The sequence below is a fragment of the Macaca fascicularis genome, chromosome 5, assembly GCF_037993035.2.
Source record: "Macaca fascicularis isolate 582-1 chromosome 5, T2T-MFA8v1.1".
Taxonomy (NCBI): domain Eukaryota; kingdom Metazoa; phylum Chordata; class Mammalia; order Primates; family Cercopithecidae; genus Macaca; species Macaca fascicularis.
This window is the reverse complement of record NC_088379.1, coordinates 19,597,632-19,618,039: the sequence shown is the minus strand read 5'-3', so window position 1 is coordinate 19,618,039 and position 20,408 is coordinate 19,597,632. Positions and strand designations below refer to the sequence as shown.

Sequence of the window (20,408 nt, the reverse complement as noted above, 5' to 3'; positions counted from 1 at the left end):
TTCTAGAGTTCCTGTATCTAGGATACTTATAGATACTATAGAACTGGCAACATTATGCCCTATGCCCAGGGTTTTGCCATAGTGTCTATAACAAAGGCACTTTAAAACAACTTTTTAAATAAACTGAATACTTTTAAACCGTGTAGTAATGGGATAATAAACAATACTTTATGAAAAAAATCTGGCAACCTTGTTAAAATTATCTAATGAGAATATAAACTAGAGGTCATAATTCAATTAGCAGGCTATTACATGAGTTCAGGGGTCACAAAGTGTGCTCAGTGTTAAAGATGCAAAAAATCAAAGGTCCATTCTGTCTTATGAGATGATATAGCAGCCACGGCACGATTATGCCAATTCATATTTTGTAAATATGTGAATTGAATTCCCAATTACTGAAACAGACTGTCTTGTGTTTTGTGTTATTTTGTTTTGTTCTAGAAAGGATTTATGAAGAAATATTGTTAGATTACATTTTTACATGACAAAATGCATTATTGAAGAAAAACTGCTGAAAGCACTCTGAAGACAAAGCAAAATGCAAACATGGAGAAGTTATTGGTAGCAAACTTCATCATAGTTGTTGGGGATTATCACAATTCATTGTGCTTTCAGAGGGAGTGCAACCAGGCAAAATACAGGACCATGGACAGTTCCCATAGTACTGATGGGGACTTCTGCTGAGCTACTAATTTTTCTTTTATATATGAATGCCTGAGACAACCCCTTTTTATTTAGGTACATAGGAAATGAAGGTAAGTTTCATTTCAGAAAGGCAATAAAAGACCTTACCTTCATTTACTATCTATCTAAGTAAAAAGCCCTCCCTACAGGTTTGTTCAGAAGGTTCTATACCACACTGAAGACCTATTTAAGAGTAAGGATAGCAATCCCTGTGGATGAGAAACCAACCTACCATTTACAGTCTCTTCAGCTTCAGGTTTACTGAAAATACTCTAGGAAGGAGCTAGGGGCATGGATATTTACAGTTTCGATCTGATACCAACGGATTTGAAATAAAATCCAATGAATTAAACAGAAAAACTAACAGATTAAAGAAGACATTTTGCAATTATGATTTAACTTACATGACAAACCTAATGAGGTCTTGCATTTGCCTGGTAAAATTTACAAACCCTCTTTTCTCTGTTTGTTACATACTGATTCTATATCAAGTGAGCAACCCTTGCTCTCTTATCATTAGGAATTATGTAGATGACAGTGAAAACTAGAAAAGAGATATTTAAAGTGAGAAAAAAATTTAAAATATGATGAAATATGTAAGTATCTCTGTGTATCTGGGATAGAACTGTGAGTTTTCCTTCTATGGGTTCTAATGGATCCATAGATACAAAACTTGAAAATGACAGAGTTCCAACAGAAAAACAAAATTTCTAACTGATGTAAATAGCTCTGTAACAAAACATAGATGAACTGTCTCTATCCTGTTTGCCAAATCGTTTTATGTTAATAAATAATGTATTCCAAATTGGGCGACTTCTTTCCTAAAATGTCAGAGGAATATATATATTTATTGTCCAAATGATATTTTTGCTTACCTAAAGAGAATCATGCTGAATCATCCTGTGACTCAAAACCTTGTCTAAAAAGTAATGCATGTACAAAAAAGAATACAAATATTTTCCCCAACATATTTTTTACCAAGAAGCACTTTGTTTCTGGAAAAGGATTATAAGACTCATAACAGACATGGGGTTAATGGAATTGAGATAATGCAAGCAAGTTGGAAAGAGATATATTTATTTATGAAGAAAGAATAGTAAAGTTTCATTGGAATAGAGGATGCACTTTGTGGATGTATTGCAAAATTAAAGAAGCAAAAAGCAGGGGTGGTTTATTTCACATAGTACATTTAAAATACATCCTATTTGAATTTAATTAATTTAAGTAATCATACTGAACTCACTAAAAAACTAATGGTAAAGTAAATTAGATTTTGTTTTGTGATGTGACTAAAAACTAGTGATCTAGGTAATTTTAAAGTTTATATATTTGTACCTTTTTTCTTTAATCTTAGAATAACTATAAGAATGTTTTATCATAAAAACAAAAGACTTTTGAAATATTCTGGTACTTACTAAGTACTATAAATTCTTCAAGAATAAGCTCATAATTCTTGGCAGTAAAGTGAGATTTAATTTTAATATTTTTCTAAATTATCAATTAATGGAAATGCCTAATAGATACTTGAAAACAAATCAGTGGCACAATTGTAACATGATCCTGCTCAAGATTTGTTTAGAAGGCAGCAAAGGCTTTACTGCATCAGTATTAAGGCTTTTTAAATATATATACATATTTCTAAAGAAAATTTTCATAAATATTGGTTTTATTTTGGTAAAGCATCAGTTGATAATGATATGCTATCAATACTTTAGTTGATATTTGGTTTGGGACTTTAAAAACACAAATGTAAATCGTAATTATAAACATTATAATTCAGCTGATATTTTCATATGATCTTGTTATTCTCATAGCATACCTCACTGTCTAAAATGTCAGGGGAAAAAGTAGCTTAAATTGTGGCTGGAGAAAATAAGGTAGCAAAATAAAATGTAAAAAAATTTAATCCAGTTAAGAAATGAATAGAGAGAAGCAAAAAAGTTATGAGAAGTCCTCCCTGGAGATGTTTAAGAGCAAGATAAATGTCCATCTGTTTAGAATAGTTTCAGTGTGGCTTGCCTGGAGGAAGGGGAATGAGATCTGCTAATCTGCAAAATTTCCACAGCATCAATTCTGTATTGTTGGGATACCGCCTTGAGCATATTTAGACAATCCACAAGATTAAAGCAAATGCTTTTAGTGAAAATCTTGTGAACGCTGGAATTTGCTCTAAGTCCTGAATGTGGTAAATCCCATAAACCTGTTACAGTGCATCAGACTGGGCTTTTACATAGTGCTTTACAAAATATGGCCTGAGCAACTTCCTTTTTCTCTTTTACTCTCTGAATAACTCTGAACAGTAGCCACGATGGCACCACGCAGGGTTTTTCAACTTGTAAATGGACATACTAGAATGATACATGGGATGAAGTACTGTACCTTCTTCTTACACCAAATACTAATAATATTAATAATGCTAATATTAATGGAAATTTATTGAGTCACGATGATGATTTATGTTCACCAGTTTCATAATAATAGGAATTAAAATTTACCCTCCATTTTAATAAATTTTACCAGATAGCCTTCCTAAGTTTTAGTGATAAAACTAAACTTCATACAAACCCCATGAGATTGGAACTTTTTTTTGAACAATGTAGTTTGAACTATTTTTTAATTCTAGAAAATGCCTTTTAATGTAAAATTTTTATAATATTGCAGCTGTGATCCTAATTCATAAAATAAACCTATACATTCATTGTGATATTTGAATATTTCCCTCATTGTCTTTCACATTGTTACATGGAAGGCAATGAGAACAGTGGGAATAAATTGTTCTTTTGATCAACATCATTCATCATCCACATAGTTTCTGAAGCCCCTTTCTTCTGTAGAAACATAAGCTTCCAAAGTTGAAATAACGTAGATGCCACAATACTCAGCTCCCCCCATATTCAGATCTCTATAATTCTTACCACTGCTGCTATTCAGGATACATACTGCTTTGCCTTTAAAAAACAGGGATGACCAGGTGCGTAATCCCAGCACTTTGTGAAGCCAACACGAATGGATCATTTGAGGTCAGGAGTTCAACACCAGCCTGGCCAACATGGTGAAACCCCATCTCTACTAAAAATACAAAAATTATCCAGGTGTGGTTGCAGGCACCTGTAATTCTAGCTACTCAGAAGGTTGAGGTGGGAGAACTGCTTGAACCTGGGAGGGAGAGGTTGCAGTGAGCCAAGATTGTGCCACCGCACTCCAGCCTGGGTGACAGAGTAAGATTCTGTCTCAAAAAAAAAACAAAAAAAAAACCAAAAAAAACCAAAATCTGGGCTTGGGCACATTCCATCACTTACATTACGCGCGCGCACACACACACACACACACACACACACACACACACAGAGTGCACTGCACTATGGTTTTACTCTTCTAATCTAACCATTCCCTGATAACTTCAAGTGATATTTTTCTCTTTCCTAGCACCTACAGCCCTTAATATCTTGTTCAAAAATCAAGGTCTTGTGTATATTCATTTAGTACTTTCTAGTATATTTTCTTTTTTCACTTTGTAACTTCATGTCAAAATGACCCATAAAAGAATAGTCATATGTAGTCAATATTGCTAATCCCTTCATGTTATACTTTCCTGTCTCTCCTTACAATGCATTTTTCAGGGTTAACTTTTAGCATTTGATTTGTCAAATACTTGCAAATGAAATACTGTATTTTCATAGCATTTTACTGTTTTGAAAGGTCTTTCATACATCTTCTTTCCCTAATAACCATACCAAACCCAAATAACTATTGTTTACTTTATAAAAGTAAAAACTGGCCAGGCACGGTGGCTCACACCTGTAATCCCAGCACTTTGGGAGGCCAAGGAGGGTGGATCACCCGAGGTCAGGAGTTCGAGACCAGCCTGACCAACATGATGAAATCTCATCTCTACTAAATACAAAAAATTAGCCAGGCATGGTGGTGGGTGCCTATAATCCCAGCTCCGGCAGGAGAATCGCTTGAACCCGGGAGGCGGAAGTTGCAGTGAGCTGAGATTGCACCACTGCACTCCAGCCTGGGTGACAGAGCGAGACACCATCTCAAAAAAAAAGAGTAAAAACTAAGGCTTAATGAAGTTGACTAATTTGCTCATACTTGCAAGTCCAAAAAATAACAAAATGTTCTGAGACTCCAGTCTTAAGCTCATCTAACCACATTAATAATTTAAAAAACTCATCTAAGTGCATAAATGATAATAAAAAATCTTTACATTTTGAGAAAAAATTATGCCTGTGTTGGAGAAAAGATTTGAAAACTTTGCTAAATCAACATCCCATTAGATAGAACACTGACTAGCCTCTGTTATCTCTAAACTTTTAAAATCATATGTTTTAAGGATAAATACAAAATATATAAAGAAGAATACCATCATGAGTGGTCCCTACTTCCATGCGTATCCTTAAATGTGGGAGGAGAGCCACTTGTTTACTTGGATTCCCTGAATATCTTTACTAAGAAGATTAAAAGCCACCTGTTTTAAGGAATTAGAGGTAATACTATTGTAAGATTGCAAATAGCATTACTAAGGGAGGGTCAACTGTAGCTATTGCCGTAGTTTTACAGCTAAGTGAAGGCAACTTAAGTAAGTGTACATAGGAATTCCTGCACACTGTTCTGGCCAGGTAGATTTGAACACCACGTATCATTGAGTCCGCCTGAAGACTTCCCAAAGCCCTAACTAGCAAAGGTAAAAGGAAAGCAAATAAAATTGTATTAAATTGAGCACCATAAAAACCTACAGCCGTGGTTTTAATGGCTTTATACATTTATACCTTAGAAGCTTGTAGTTTTCTGTCTTTACCTGTACATTTAGAAAGTACAAGTTTAAAAAAATCATTTACATTAAGGAGAAGACATAGAGGCCAAAATCTGTGGCTTTATAAACAGTTGTCTTCTTTGACAAGGGAAAACATCTGTCTTACTTTTGCTATTGAAAAAAAAAGGGCATCAGATCCAACCATGGAGAATTCTGAATATAAGTTAATTCTTGAAAAAGTGCCTGCCCTGTTTATTACTAGCTAAGAAATATTAAATTCCTGACAGTTAATCTCAGTACACAGGGGCTTTTCTCCCTTATATTCCAAACTAACGTAAAAGCTAAGAAAAACATTTATGTCCTAGGATTCATAGTCTATCGAAAACCATTGTTTTTAGAAGCTAATATAGCAGTTTAAAATTTAGAGAGAGATAGATTGATGTTATGATTGTCAATGAGATCTTAAATCTGATACGTACCTTTAGAAATATAGGCACTTTAAAAAATGCTTATAATTGAAACACCAGACTAAAGATTTATCAAAGGAAAATACAGAAATTCACTTTTAGTTTTTTAAAGGATGCTATAAATATATTCTTTCATGAGGATATGAAGGAAAATGTAAGAAAAACATTCACACAAAGGGGAATACATAATTTTGTCTTTCTCATGCTTTTGGTATTTAATGAAAAGGGTGATCTTAAAACTCTGGAAAAAGTTGTAGCTCTAGGCTACAGGTGTCTCTAAGAAGAAAATATTATCACTATTTCCAGAAAAGAATAGTCTATATTCTCATAGTACTTCTAGTAATCTTGAAAACAGAACATGGCAGAACTGGCCCAACAATAAAACTAACAGTTTTATTTCTAATAAACACCAACAGCAACTAAAAACATAGTTACTAAAGTAAGCTGACAGAAAAAGTGGGGAAAAAAATTATAAATATCTGTGAATCAAATCACTTCACAGCTTTCAAAAGATTAATCACAAGGATTAAAGAATGAATTTAATGATGACTTGTTTCCAGACATCTTCTAAATGAGCATCTCGTCAAACAGCTTGTGAAAACAATTGTCAATTTACTGTTACAAGGTCTCCTTTCTGACACTTTATTTAATATAAACTTGACTTTGAAAATAGATAGTAACTTAAAACACTATACATTTAAAAATATATACTTACAAATTTTTAATGTCAACTGCCCCACGGAAAGCTTTTCTTGGGATTGCCTGAATTTGGTTTTCACTGAGATCACTAAAAAAAACAACAACAAAAAGGATCACGTTAGAGAATATTATTTAAAGATTATTTTAATCCAAATGTTTGAGAAGTTATAGGATACCGGAAAGAAAAAGAAAACCCTAAAGGATCATAATTACATCCATAGCATTATATGCAGTTTCTAATATAAATATTTTACATTTCTAATATAAATTAAAAAGTTGGAATAATGGCTTCTTGAAGTATGCTTCTAGATCTTTAGTTTTATAAGAAACTATAAAATACGGTACTCATAAATTGAAGAGTCACTCCGTATCTGTGTAACAAAAGCATTTCTTTAAAGAATAGTAAATTGTTCATAATTCAGTTTCAAGGGATTCTGAGGTTTTAGTAGTTTATATTTCTCCAACACCCCTGGTGTAACTTATAAAGTATATAAGAAAGCAGCCTCCTTAATTTCCCAGAGTGGAGTGGGTAAAAACTGATAAAACCTGGACAGTATGATTAAGTTTTCATAGTACTTCTAGTAATCTTGAAAATGGAACATGGCAGAACCGGCCCAACAATAAAACCTACAGTTTATGCATAAAATATTAATAGCAGGTTGATATAAAACCTTCTTTAAATAATTCTATTATAATCATAAACATAGACTGTCTATATTTGCATTCTAATTTAATTGAGAAATACGTTTTAATCACTGAACAAAGCACTCTGAGCTGGAAAGAGCAGTTTGTAAAAATCACTCATCTCATGAAAGGGATCATTATTTTTCCTTCAGAGAATTCCAACGCCAATTCTATAAGCTCACATAGTATTATTAGCCTTAACGAGTAGAATATAAATATGCATTCAAGAAATGTCAATGAAAGCAGAAAATTCTCATCTAGTTTTAAGTAACATTACCACATAGTAGAGTTGAAATATCAAACAAAATGAATTATTACAGCAACAATGATGGCATCAAAATTATCTTTAAAATTCTAGGATAACTGATGCTCACAAAGAAATACGAAGCTACTAACCACAGGTGCATAGCAGATGAAAACAGAGCCATTTTCCAATATGAGGAGGCATATTGGACAGATTCATCCACATCCTCTCCCCCACTGCTGCTTATGATCTGAGTTTCTTGTTCATACACTTGTAGTCGCACAAGAGAGAGAGAGAGAGAACTGGCAGATACAGAGATTTAGTGTGTGGTCTTGACCTTATTAGCACCAAGTTTTAAGCAACGAAGATTTGCATTTATAACTCAATATCCTCAGTGTTCAAATAAAAAAAGTTTGCTAAGAAATTCGTAAAATATATACTAGTCTATCTAAAGAGGAAAAGTCTATAGCACAACAAATTATTTCAAACGATAAATTTACAAAATGTGCTTATGTAAGAGTTAAGGCAGCCATCCACTTCCTTAGTGATGTAGCCTGTTACTGTTTTCAATAGTTTCAGTATATCCCTAAGAGTAATAATCCTTCATTTCCTTAAAAATTGCTTATTTCTCCAATTTGCCATTGATTTAGGCTTTCTTCCTTTGCTTAATTACATCAAGTTAAGAATATTTAACAATATATATTTAAAAGCCTTGATGACAGAAACAGTGTTCAGAGAAAGCAACAGAACAAAGAGAAAGCAGAGAGATATAGGAGACATGAAAATAAGTAATAAGAAATGAGGAGGAAAACATTGCATTCAAGAAAATTTGAATCTGTTTACAATGCCTCCTGAAAACTATTTAGTAGTGTTTCTACTGTTATATCTTCACCAATTCCATGTTTTCTAATTGCTTATAATTTTCCACTTCAAAGACTAACAAAAATGCCTTTAAGAGTGCATAGATGAATAAAAATGGCAGAAGTGTTTGCTCCAGACTTTGCCTGCTCCTAGGCTCTGCAGCCTTCCCCTTCCCAACAGCTGGGGCTATGTCATTCCCCACCTATAGCTTCAGTTCTGCTCAGTCCTTATGCATGGTTTTGTCTTAGAGTAACGGAAGTAGACAGGGCTGGCAGAAAGTCAGGGAGAGGGATTTTAGGTGGTTTGTAGGAAAAAACAGTGAAATGCACAGTCAGAATGCCATTCCTTCTAAATTTGATTTTAGTCCTTCAAATTACCTTGACAGAATCCTAGGGCATCAAATATCTAAATCCTGCTGATAGAATTTTTTTTTGTTTTGCAAAAGTGTGAGTGGCTTGCTCAGAGCCTCCTTATTCTCTTAAGGCTAATGGTTTATGTGTGGCTGTCCCCTGAGTAGATGGCTCCACAGGTCACACTATGGGGTCTCAGTTCTGATGCCAAGGAATAATTATGGATCCCAGACTCTTTCAGTTAAGTGGGCCATGTGCACCCACAGCAGGAGGAAGAAACTAACACATTTTTAGTACCTACTACATGCAATAGTTGCTTTTTAAGCAGAAATTATTACCTTAAACTCTATTTCCTTTATTCCTCATAACCACCTTGTAAAATACATACTGTTTCTTGGTTATACAGGAAAGGAAACTGAGCTTCAGAGATGTTAGGTGTTCGTGCTAAACAATGAGACAAATTGTTAAAATAAGTATGTGGAAAATATAGGTAAATATTTAGCGAAGATTTAGGGATTTCTAAAGATGATTTCAGAAATCTCAGTATGTCCTTCCTATAGTCTGGAATTTAGAAGGCTTTTTTTCCCTAACTCATCCTAGACTCTGACTTATTGTCATTTGCAAAATGATGTATTAGACTACGTTTGAACAATGATCTATATTTTGTACATATAGTCAACTGAAGGCTAGCAGTTATCTCAGTCCAACATATTGTTATTTAATATCTACTCTACGTTGCAAGGGCTACTGAGTTGGGTAAGGCCAATTTCCTGTCTTCAGGAATTTTCAAATTGAGTGAAGATGAGGCGAATAGCCAAACAGAAGGAGGAATACAGTGAATTCCAAAAAAAAAAAAAAATATTGAGAGTCAAAAAAGCAAGAAAGCACTTGGAATAAGAAAAAAAAAGATCATGTGAATGTGTCAACATATAAAAGCAGGTGGACAGGGGCAGAATAGCAAAAACCAGGGCATGCAAAAAGTACACTCTGTACTTTTGATGCCAGTAGTTTACAGTCTGGTATCCTAAGAGGGTACAACATATGCAGTGGAATAACAGGAGAAGGGGTGGAAAGGACAAATCAATGGTGTGCTGAGACATTACTGACAGCAGTGTATTGTTCTGTGAATTGTGTGGAATGAGCAAAATGAGTCAGAACTACTGAGTCAGTGGATGGAGATGCCGAGGGAGGAGTCTGTAATTATATCACTAGGTAATAGAGTGTAACAGTGTGTTTCAGAGGAAGAAAATGGCTTGACTGGAGTTGATTTTTTGGAAGACTAATCTGGAAATTGAGTTTCAGACTTTTTCATACCAACTGGGGAATGCATCCTTATTTCAGCAGACAATGGTGTGGAGAGGAAGGTGATAGTCGGGAGGAGGACACGGGTTCTTCCTTAGATTAACTAAACTGGCTATGGAATTTAGGACAGATACATGGGGTCAAAGGTTCAAATTTAGTTATATTGAATTTGGAAGTCTAGATAAAGACTTATACGACAGCCGGGAAAAGACAGTGAGAACCTAAAGCAACCATCAACCATCAATTAATTCAATGCTTCCTTACTCTGGGACAGTCAGTGCATGAGACATATCCATACTATAAACAGAAAAAATAGAGAAGACCAAGAGTGATATTAGGGATGCATGAAGAACCAAAACTTAGACGTGCATTGCATGTGAAGATGGATTAGGTAAGGGACAGAGACGTCACAGAGGTCACTTTGAACTTAGATGAGAGGACCAGTAACGAAGTTGGGAAATCAAAAGGGCAATTTGGAGTGCGAATTATGAGAATGGTTTTGAAAATTCTTTAAATCTAGTTGGAGAGATGTGATATACATATATAGATACATAGATAGATATGTATATACACATACATATGCATCACAGTTTGAGGACAATGAAAATTGTTTATGGTAAGCAAATTGTAAGTGGTATCTGAGAAAGATAATCAAGGAGACAGACCAAAGAAGGAACAGTCATTGGCAGCTTGGTTGACCCAGGCCACCTTCCAAATAAAATGAGATCTTATGTGAAACTTGTTTAAAACTGATTAAGCTTGGTAATTCTCAACCTTCAGTGCTGGGGGAAGAGGTGGGACGTGGTGGGTGGCAGGAATGGAACGAGGGAGGCAGCTTGTCAGAGCAATTGAGAACATTGACTTCAGGGCCAGATTAGCTGAGATTAAATTCTAGCTCTACCATTTATTAGTCATGTGACCTTGGGTCACAGTGCTTACCATCACTGTGCCTTAGTTTCTTCATCCCTATTTCATAGGATTGTTAGGTGGATTCAATGAGTTCATACTTTTAAATTGTTCAAAAATGACTTGGCACATAGTAGGGACTACAGAGGTGATTTATTCCACTTGGAGACTCTTTTATGTGCTCCTAGGTATACCTGCTAAATTCCCCAAAGATCACTGTAGTTGATGTGAGACATTTCTGATGGGAGTGTACTGTTCTGTGAACTGTGTGGAATGAGCAAAATGAGTCAGAACTACTGAGTCAGTGGGATGGAGGAGTTTGTAATTATATCACTAGCTAATAGAGTGTAAAAATGTGTTTCAGAGGAAGGAAATGGCTTGATTGGGGTTGATTTTTTAGGAAGATTAATCTGGAAATTGAGTTTCAGAGCAGGCAGGGAAAATGGGCAGAGAACCGTTATCAGGCAGTGTGTCAGAGAGTCAGTGGGTCTCCAGTGAAGTAGGCGATGTTTTTAGAGAACACTACGTAATAAAGTTAGGAGTTAGCATCTGGTGCAAATGTAAAATCTTCAATGGAAGTTAACATGGGTGTCTTCTCAGGGAGCGCTTACAGCCATTCAAGTTTGCTGAGTAAGCAAGTAACAATGGAAAAAGTGTTTGGAAAAGAGGAGCATGCTAACAATGCGCAGGATATTGGGGAGTTAGGACTGAAGACAAGAAAACTAGGTTAGTTTTGTTAAGAGGATACTGCAAATGCTCAGGCATGATACTATGGAATTTTCCAAAGATATTAAAAATATTGAGCACCTTAAACTTGAAAACCTGGTTTGTTCATTTTTTAAGATCACAGAGAAATGAGGGGAGCTGGAAAGACTTCCCCATTCTGAAGCTCATCCCAAAGAAAAGATATAAAGAAGGGTGAATGTAAGCATTTTCAAATAGGAAAGGTATTAATTCCTGGTATTTGACCAATTGGAAAGATACAGGCCTCCCAGAGCCAAGTCTGAAAAGTGTCTTACTGGCCAGTTATGAAACCATGGAGATTCCCATTTTAGACCCTCCCCCTTCTACTATATCCAATTCATTCCCAAAAGCACCCCAGCACTGTCCCCAGTCAAGTCCCTTTCTCCATTCTCCAATGCCATGGTCACTGGTAGAAACTTCGTCAACACTCTTCATCGATGACTGAGACTCCAAACTGATCTCCCTGCTTTGACTTATGATTCCTTCCAAGGCATCTCCCACACTGGTACCAGAATTGTATTTCCAAATTTGAGTTTATGTCAAAACACATCTTCCTGAAGTCTTCTCATCTCAGTTAAGAACACACCATCCATACCAACATTCAGACCAAAAACTCTCGAGTTCTCACTGACATATCACAGTCTTCTACAATCTCCATCCAAACCACTAGCAAATCCTCTCAGCTCTATTTTCAAAATACATCCAGAATCTGACCTACTGGCACCTCTAGTCCCCTGACTGCACCTACCATCTCATCTTGTCTGAGTTACCTAATAGTCTCCCAACCATCTCTTTGCTTCTGCCCTTGCCTTCCTAGAGCCACATCTAGTCACATCTCTGATGAAAACTACAGATATCTTGCCTCATTACAAAGAAAGCTCAAAGTGTCATAAAGGTTTACAAATCCCCCCCCCCAAAAAAAAACAATCTAGTCAGCACACCCTTTTTGACCTTATCTATTTTTACCCTTCCTTTCACCCTCTCTATTTCAGTCACATTGGCCTCCTTAGAGTTACCTGCAAACTCTCATTCTCTTACTTCAGGACCTTCCTTGATACCTGCTGTGACTCTCTTTCCACCTCATTCTTTCACTCATGAATTTCATGCTCTTAATTCACCTTTTATATGATCTTCCAAATCGTTCAGCTTTTGCACATTCTCTTTTTGCCTCAAGCACCTACTTCCTATCACCATGAGATGGAGAATTAAACATTGTTCAAGATGCAGACCAACTCCTCAGCTGAGCCTAGTGCTAAAATCTCCATAACCCTTGATGCTGTGCAAAGTACTAGGCCTCTCTCTCCATTTGCGTATCTGTAAGATGAACTCATATAAATATATCTTAGAATTGTTTTCCATAATTACAGATAAGGTTTGTATTAACAACATAAATTAGTATTTGCATCATTAGATAATAAGATTATTACATAATTATTTTCATTATTGGGGAGTCCCTTGTTCCCTCTTTTGAACTCTTAAGGTGACTTATGCTGTTATTTCATATAATTCTGTTATTTAAGTTGACATTTTTAGGTTTCACATACAAGTGAGATCATGTGGAATTTGTCTTTCTGTACCTGGCCTATTTCACTTAACATGATGTCCTCCAGGTTCTAAAAAAGTTGATCTCATAAAAGTAGAGGTTAAAATGGTGCCTACCTGATCTCATAGAAGTAGAGGGTAAAATGGTACCTACCAGTGGCTGGGGCGGTTAAGGTGAAGTGGGTTGGGGAAATGTTGGTTAAATAATATATATTTACAATTACATAGGAGGAATGAGTTCCAGAGATCCACTGTACAGCAGGGTGACTATAGTTAATGACAATATATCATATTCTTGACAAACGCTAAGAGAGTGGATAAGGTTCTCAGTACAGAAATGATGACTATGTGAGGAAGTGATTTGTTAATCAGCTGATTTAAATATTCCACAATGTATACATACTTCAAGACATCATGTTTGCAATGAATATCTACAAATTTATGTTAATGTTTAAAATAAATTTGAAAAAAATAGTTTTAATTGAATTCCTTTCCTAAATAACTTTCTCTCCTGTTAGACAATATGATAAACAAAGGCAGGGATGTTAATTCATATTATTTCTGCAGAATTACTGGCATGTGGTAGTACACCATTGCCAAATGTTTGCGCAAGGGAGACATGGAAAGAAAAAGAAAAAAATCATGGCGAGGCGCAGTGGCTCACACCTGTATCTTAGCACTTTGGGAGGCCTGAGGTCAGGAGTTTGAGACCAGCCTGGCCAACATGGTGAGAACCCGTCTCTACTAAAAATACAAAAATTAGCTGGTCATGGTGGTGAGCACTTGTAATCTCAGCTACTCGGGAGGCTGAGGCAGGAGAATCACTTGAACCCAGGGGGGTGGGTGGAGGTTGCAGTGAGCCAAAATTGTGCCACTGCACCCCAGCCTGGGTGACAGAGCAAGACTCCATCTCAAAAAAAAAAAAAAAAAATTACAAAACTTGGCAACTTGCAGGATGTAAGACAAGGGAGACTTCTGTGAAGTAGGTCTATGGTTTGAAGCCTGATAAGTAACAAAATCTGGCATTATAGACATAACCAGGGGAAATGAGGAAAGAAAACTGGACTTCTGAGAGGACTTTTAAACATAATGGTATCGAGGCAACACAGGAGAGGAGAATGGCAACGTTTTATAAAATGTTGGAGATAAGAGACTACAGCTCAATAAAGGGATCAGAGACAGAAACACAGATTAAAGTCTTTGTATCATGGTGGGAACTGAACTACACGCTGCATACACAAATCTCCTTTCAGGTGATATACATCAACACATTTCCGATTTGCAGGTTATTATCCCCAAGAAACTTATGCTTGGTTTACTCAAGATTTTAATATTTGCAAGTGAGAAAGTAAGCTGTGGTCTTTTCTCACCCTCACTCCTATTTTCTCATTCATGTATTCAAAAGCATTTATTGATAGCATAAAATCTGATGTGATCATTGCTTTATGATAATTCTGTTTCTTTCAGGGTATGTTTTTATCACCACCTTGACTGCTGCTTCTCGATTTATATGCGTCTCTTCTACATACGTCTTTCCTCTTGCAAATCTTAATAAAATTTGATATGGAATAAGTACTTTGGGCATTCTTTGTTGGATGTATGAATGAGTTCTTTTTAGGGATTATTGGGGCTGTTCCTCCACCAAAATTTTTTTTTTCTCCCACTGGAAACCCTCAGGAACTTCTAGTTCTCAGCAACTGAAGTTTTGTTGAACACAGTAATAATAATCTCTTTCATCTAATCTCTAATATGTCTTGATCCCAGCACTTCTTGCTGTTAAAAAAAAGTGTCAATAACTTACTGACAATAACTGTAAAATTCCACAGATGGAAGTGTGAAAAAGTATGCACTTTAGAACTGATAAAATAAGGTAATACTCAAAGTTAACATTTATTGAGCAACTACTAACTTCCAGGGAATACACTTTATTGTTTCTATAACCAAGTCAGGATGTATTCTCTTATTTTTATTTTGGAGATGAGGAACTGGGGTTTGGAGAGGTTACATTATTTACCTGTGGTCATACAGCTAGTAAGCAGTGGAGCTGGGATTTGAACTTGCTCTGTTGTTTCTCAAACCTCCTATTCTCAAGCACTGCTATCTTGTTTCTTACAGGAGGTGGCTTCTATAGAGGTCTGGCTCTCTGGTATTACAGTTCAATCACCCTGGACCTGTGGTTTCAAAATGTTATTTGAAGATCACCCATAAAAAATATCTAGGGACATTGTTTTAAAAAACAGACTTCTGAGCACCACTCCAGACATATTAGGCGGAATTGCTAGGGAAGAGGTCCAGGAATCTATATTTTTAACAAGTTTGCCTGGTAACTGTTAATGCCCATGGTCTTCGAACCCCATGTTAGTAACCCATTGGAACTCCTCTGATAAATGGTACCTTCTAGCTTTTTTTTTGTTTGTTTGTTTACAAACATGGCATTTGTTTATTTGCATCTAGTTGGAAGTTGCAAATGCCAACAGAAAATAAAAACTAGGAAGCCCCATTAAAGCCAAGAAAAGTGTATACACTCTCTTGACAAAGGAGAGAGCTGGATGAGAAAGTCCACTATTTTATAACATGAAATTTACCATTTCATCTACTTTGAAGTGTACAGTTCGCTGGTGTTAAGTACATTCACACTGCTGTGTGACCATCAAAGCCGTTCTTTTTAAGAGGTCACTCTAAAACCTCTTTTTTGCCTAATGTGTACTGGGACCGGTCTGGAACAGATAAGTTTGAAAAGAAATCCTTGGCTCCACTCCACAAAAATTAAAACAGGTGATCAAGTGATCTTAGTCAAGTTACTGAGATTCTTTGACTCATGTTTCATTTTCTCTAACTAGGAAAAATAATACCAACCACTGCCGCGTCATGGTTCCCATGAAGATCAAATGCTCCGATCTATTCCTTGTGAAGGTATGAAGTGCTTCATCAGAGCACACAAAGGCACTGGCCCGTCTTACTTTCTGCACTTCCATTCATTCAATTTAGCTCACTTCGAGAATTATTTACGAAGGCAGTATGGGCCGAATACACTTAGAAATGAAAAGATAAAAATAGCATAGTCCCTGCTCTCAAGAAGTTCAGATCCAGAAAGGAAAAGTAGGTAAAGTGATCATTATGCCACTGCACTGATTAAAATAAAAATCAGTAAGAAAATATAGAAAGTCCTGAAATAATAAAGGAGGAAATGTACTCTGTTATTGCTTGAAGTACTGTGGATGGCAGATGATCATCAAAAATGACTTGCAATAGAGTTTAAGTTTATATATACAATATCTTTAGTATCTACACATTTTTTCTTGCCAAGGCTTTGCTTCTCTCTCTGCTTGGAATATTCACATGATGTCCTTTAATTGGTTAATCCTCCTACTCATCCTTTGGGGCGGGGCTTGAACATTCTCTTTTGTAGCACTTTTCTTTGAAATGTGTTAACACTGGAGTAGTTTTCCTTCCTTGCACCCTGATAGAATAATATACTCAATTGATAGCATACTGGATTGTAATCATTAGCTTCCTTGTTGACATATCCCATGAGAGTTGAAATTTCCCTAGGGACAGTGAAAACGTCAACATTGTATCCTCCGTGCCTGATGCAATGCCTGGTTGTGGTCAATAAAACATGAAATTAAAATGCCCATCAATGATTAGAAAATTGGTATTATAATTATGGACATTACAATTCTCAAGAAAATTATTTAGCAGGTACTTGATGTCTTTCTTAGGGAATATTATATGAAAATGTCATCTGATACTCTGGCAAGTTAAAACAATGATGACTTGCTCTTTGGTTCCCTAAGATATGGTAGAGATATTTTTTTTTCATGATCCAAATGTCTTTAATGAAATCAGGTAAGACAAAGGTGAAGTCAAAGTTGTGTTAACATAAGTTAATATAAGTACCATGAATTTTAAGTGGTAAACAGTCTTTGAAAGCTTTTATTCAGCCTAAACTATAGTCTCAGTCTCAGTCTCAACTGATGGACTTAAAAATTCTTTAATTCTCTCAATACTGTGTCCAGGGATATGTGTGAGTTTCATATTGAGTCAAAATAGTATAGATAATAACCAGGAAATAATCATTTCCTGAATACCTGAGTCCATGACTTTGTGTCAGGAATTGCATTACTCATTTATGAAGACGCATAAAAAATGTGATCCTATTTTTCTCATCAAAATGACTGCAATATACTGAGGAAGATCAGCCACGCATATGTGAGTAAAGAGCAGACATCAACTCATGATGACATGCATGGAATACATGTGTAAATAAAATAATGGGATTTAACAATAGTGAGGTGGCATGCAAATCAGGAAATGCTTTTGAAAGAGGAGGGCATTAAGCTGGCTCTTAGGGACAGTGATAGGGATGGTCTGGTAAGAAGAAAGGGACAATTATTTCTAAAAAGGAGACCACAATGGAAAGAAGAGACAAAGGTACGTTATGGGTGACATCACTGGGGATGAGGGCTAAGAAAATAGTGTTTGCTGTATTTAACAATTAGAAGGAAAAAAAGAGGTTGTGTTGGGATTCTGAAACACTGACTAGAGGACTAAGAAGTTTTCAGTTAATCTCAAAAAGAGCAAAAAATTAAGAGAACCCTTCTTTCTTTTTTTTTAATTATTATTATACTTTAAGTTCTAGGGTACATGTGCATAACGTGCAGGTTTGTTACATATGTATACTTGTGCCATGTTGGTGTGCTGCACCTATCAACTCGTCAGCACCCATCAACTCATCATTTACATCAGGTAAAACTCCCAATGCCATTCCTCCCCCCTCCCCCCTCCCCATGATAGGCCCCGGTGTGTGATGTTCCCCTTTCCGAGTCCAAGTGATCTCACTGAGAACCCTTCTTTCACAAGACCTATTGTAACAAGGGATGTAGGAATCTTTGTGCAGGAACAACTAGAGCACGACATCTAATTGTTTGAGAACAGCAAGCCTTGTTGTTTTCTGTCACCTGAACACAGGTTTTTCACGTCAATGTACATACTAAATTCTGACTTTGTAAAAGTGGTCTATAAATATAGCCAATCACTATGACTTCCTTCTAGAATTTACAGACTTCAACTAAAATATGATTCTTGATCATGAAAAAAAATGCCTAGAAATAAAGACTTCATAAATAAAACTGTAAAACATCAAATCTTCACCAAAAAATGGCCCAGAGGCAGAAAATTATTGCAAATGACTTTAACACTTTTATTGAGATATAATTAACATACCAAAAGTTTACCCGTGTAAACTATACAATTCAATAATTTTTTAGATTATTTATGGAGTTGTGCAATCATCACCATAATCTTAGGACATTTTCATTACCCCCCAAAAAACTGTGTACTCATTAGCAGCTCTCCCTTTTCTAACCCCCCAGGTTGTAGCATGTATCTGTACTCCATTTATATTTATTGCTCAATAATATTCCATTGTATAAATATAACATATTTTTGTTTATCTATTTCTTGGCTGATGAAGGCAGCAGACTCTGTGAGGCAATTTTAAAATCAATAACTATCTCTGCTGGGGACTAGTATATTTACTATTCTCTTTGGTTCCTTTGCAGCACTTTTGTATTTGGTCTAATATTTCTTAGTGTAATAAGAGTCCATTTATTAGAGCATGGCTATCAACGAATGCCTACTGCTTTGGATGTCTCAACCCTCTTTAGATACTATACTTCTCTTAGAAGTCTTGTCTGTTCTGGTTCACCTCTAGACTTTAGATTGTATTGTTCTTCCCTTAATTCTACCTCCATATACCCACAACAGCTCTGCAATGCATGATACATTCTTTTGATCATGCTAGCAGAATTTGAACAGACTATAGGAACACCTTTTAATTTGTTTTGAATTTGAGATGAAACTGTTTTCAAAAATGGGAACTGATATATTTTCCTGCCATGTCTATCACCACATATGTGTATCCATGCTAATAACAGAGCTGAATGTACATATTCCATAATATAAAATATATATATCCTAAATATGTATGTATTTGTATATGTACACATGAAAGACAAGAAGTGGAGTGGGGAATAGAGAGACAGAGAAAAAGAGCATTTTTTTTTTGTAATTGGCATGTCTTTGCTTCTTATTTATTCTAAAGATTTTTAAAAGGTAGAATGTAATGGTGTTGAAATACTGCATCAGCTTTTAACAAGAGCCAATACTGCAATGCTGCTATTTTATTGCCCACAACGTATGGTTTCCAGTTGGGTATCCCATTAACCTTAGAGTGCAATGATATAATTTTAATTATATAAATTGAAACAGCAATGTATAATACCTATATCACTGTAAAAATGGATTCACTTTATGTGAAACTGTCTAAACTATGTTTCACTGTGAAGCAATAAATTTGCTTTAGATGGCAAACCGGCCTGTAAATTTAATTACTGGTAATTTTATTTTCCTCCATGATTTAACCTCTCTTAGAGTCTGACCGAGAAATATCATAAATCTGTACTTCCATGGAGTACTTTGGAAACTACTGAGTAATGATAAATGTTTGCCAGATTTTAACTTTAGAAAAGCAAAGAAACATAAATGTGGATGGTAAATGAGTACGCCAACTTGTAAATATCATTACAGATTAAATTCCTAATTTGATTAAAAGTATATTTACTTAATGAAACTCTTTTTGTTCCTATATCCAAGTAAATAATATATATCAGGGAAAAGAATTATTTTCATGTATTTAAAGATCCTAGTAACTGAGTATGTGTCAGAAAAAAATGAGTTTCACATAAAAGAGATATTTGCATTCGTTCAAGAGAAAGACTAGTTACACGTAGTACAGTCTTGCATAGAATAATCAGGTATCACACAGGTTATGCAGCATGAAACTCATGGAAGACTGCGGAGAGGATTGAAGGTGTGGGAGGAGTGCTCACCATCAATGCTTTCTATCCTTTAGAATTCCCTACAGGGAAGCTATTTCTAAAAAGGTAAAGGGGGGAAGCACGGTTACGAAGGGTGGAAATTAGTACCTTTCAATGTTAATTCAATGTGACTTAAGATCGTGTGCCTTCGTGTGAACAAAGAGGAGACTACAGTGTGGGTTTCAGATCCATGTCACTCAACCCAGAGTGCCTGAATCCACATCTGGCTCTGCCATTTACTGGTTTTCTGGGTAAGCCATTCAACCTCTCTGTACCTCCACCTCT

General features: G+C 35.7%; 1 protein-coding gene across 2 annotated transcripts in view; it reads right to left on the bottom strand.

Moving 5' to 3' along the window:
* The window catches only part of SLIT2 (slit guidance ligand 2), a 370,550-nt gene that overhangs the window by 144,258 nt on the left and 205,884 nt on the right, over positions 1-20,408 (bottom strand). For both annotated transcript variants that reach the window (XM_005554557.4, XM_005554559.4), the window contains exon 5: positions 6,626-6,697. In XM_005554557.4, coding sequence (XP_005554614.3) covers positions 6,626-6,697 — 72 coding nt within the window. The remainder of the gene's footprint in view (positions 1-6,625; positions 6,698-20,408) is intronic.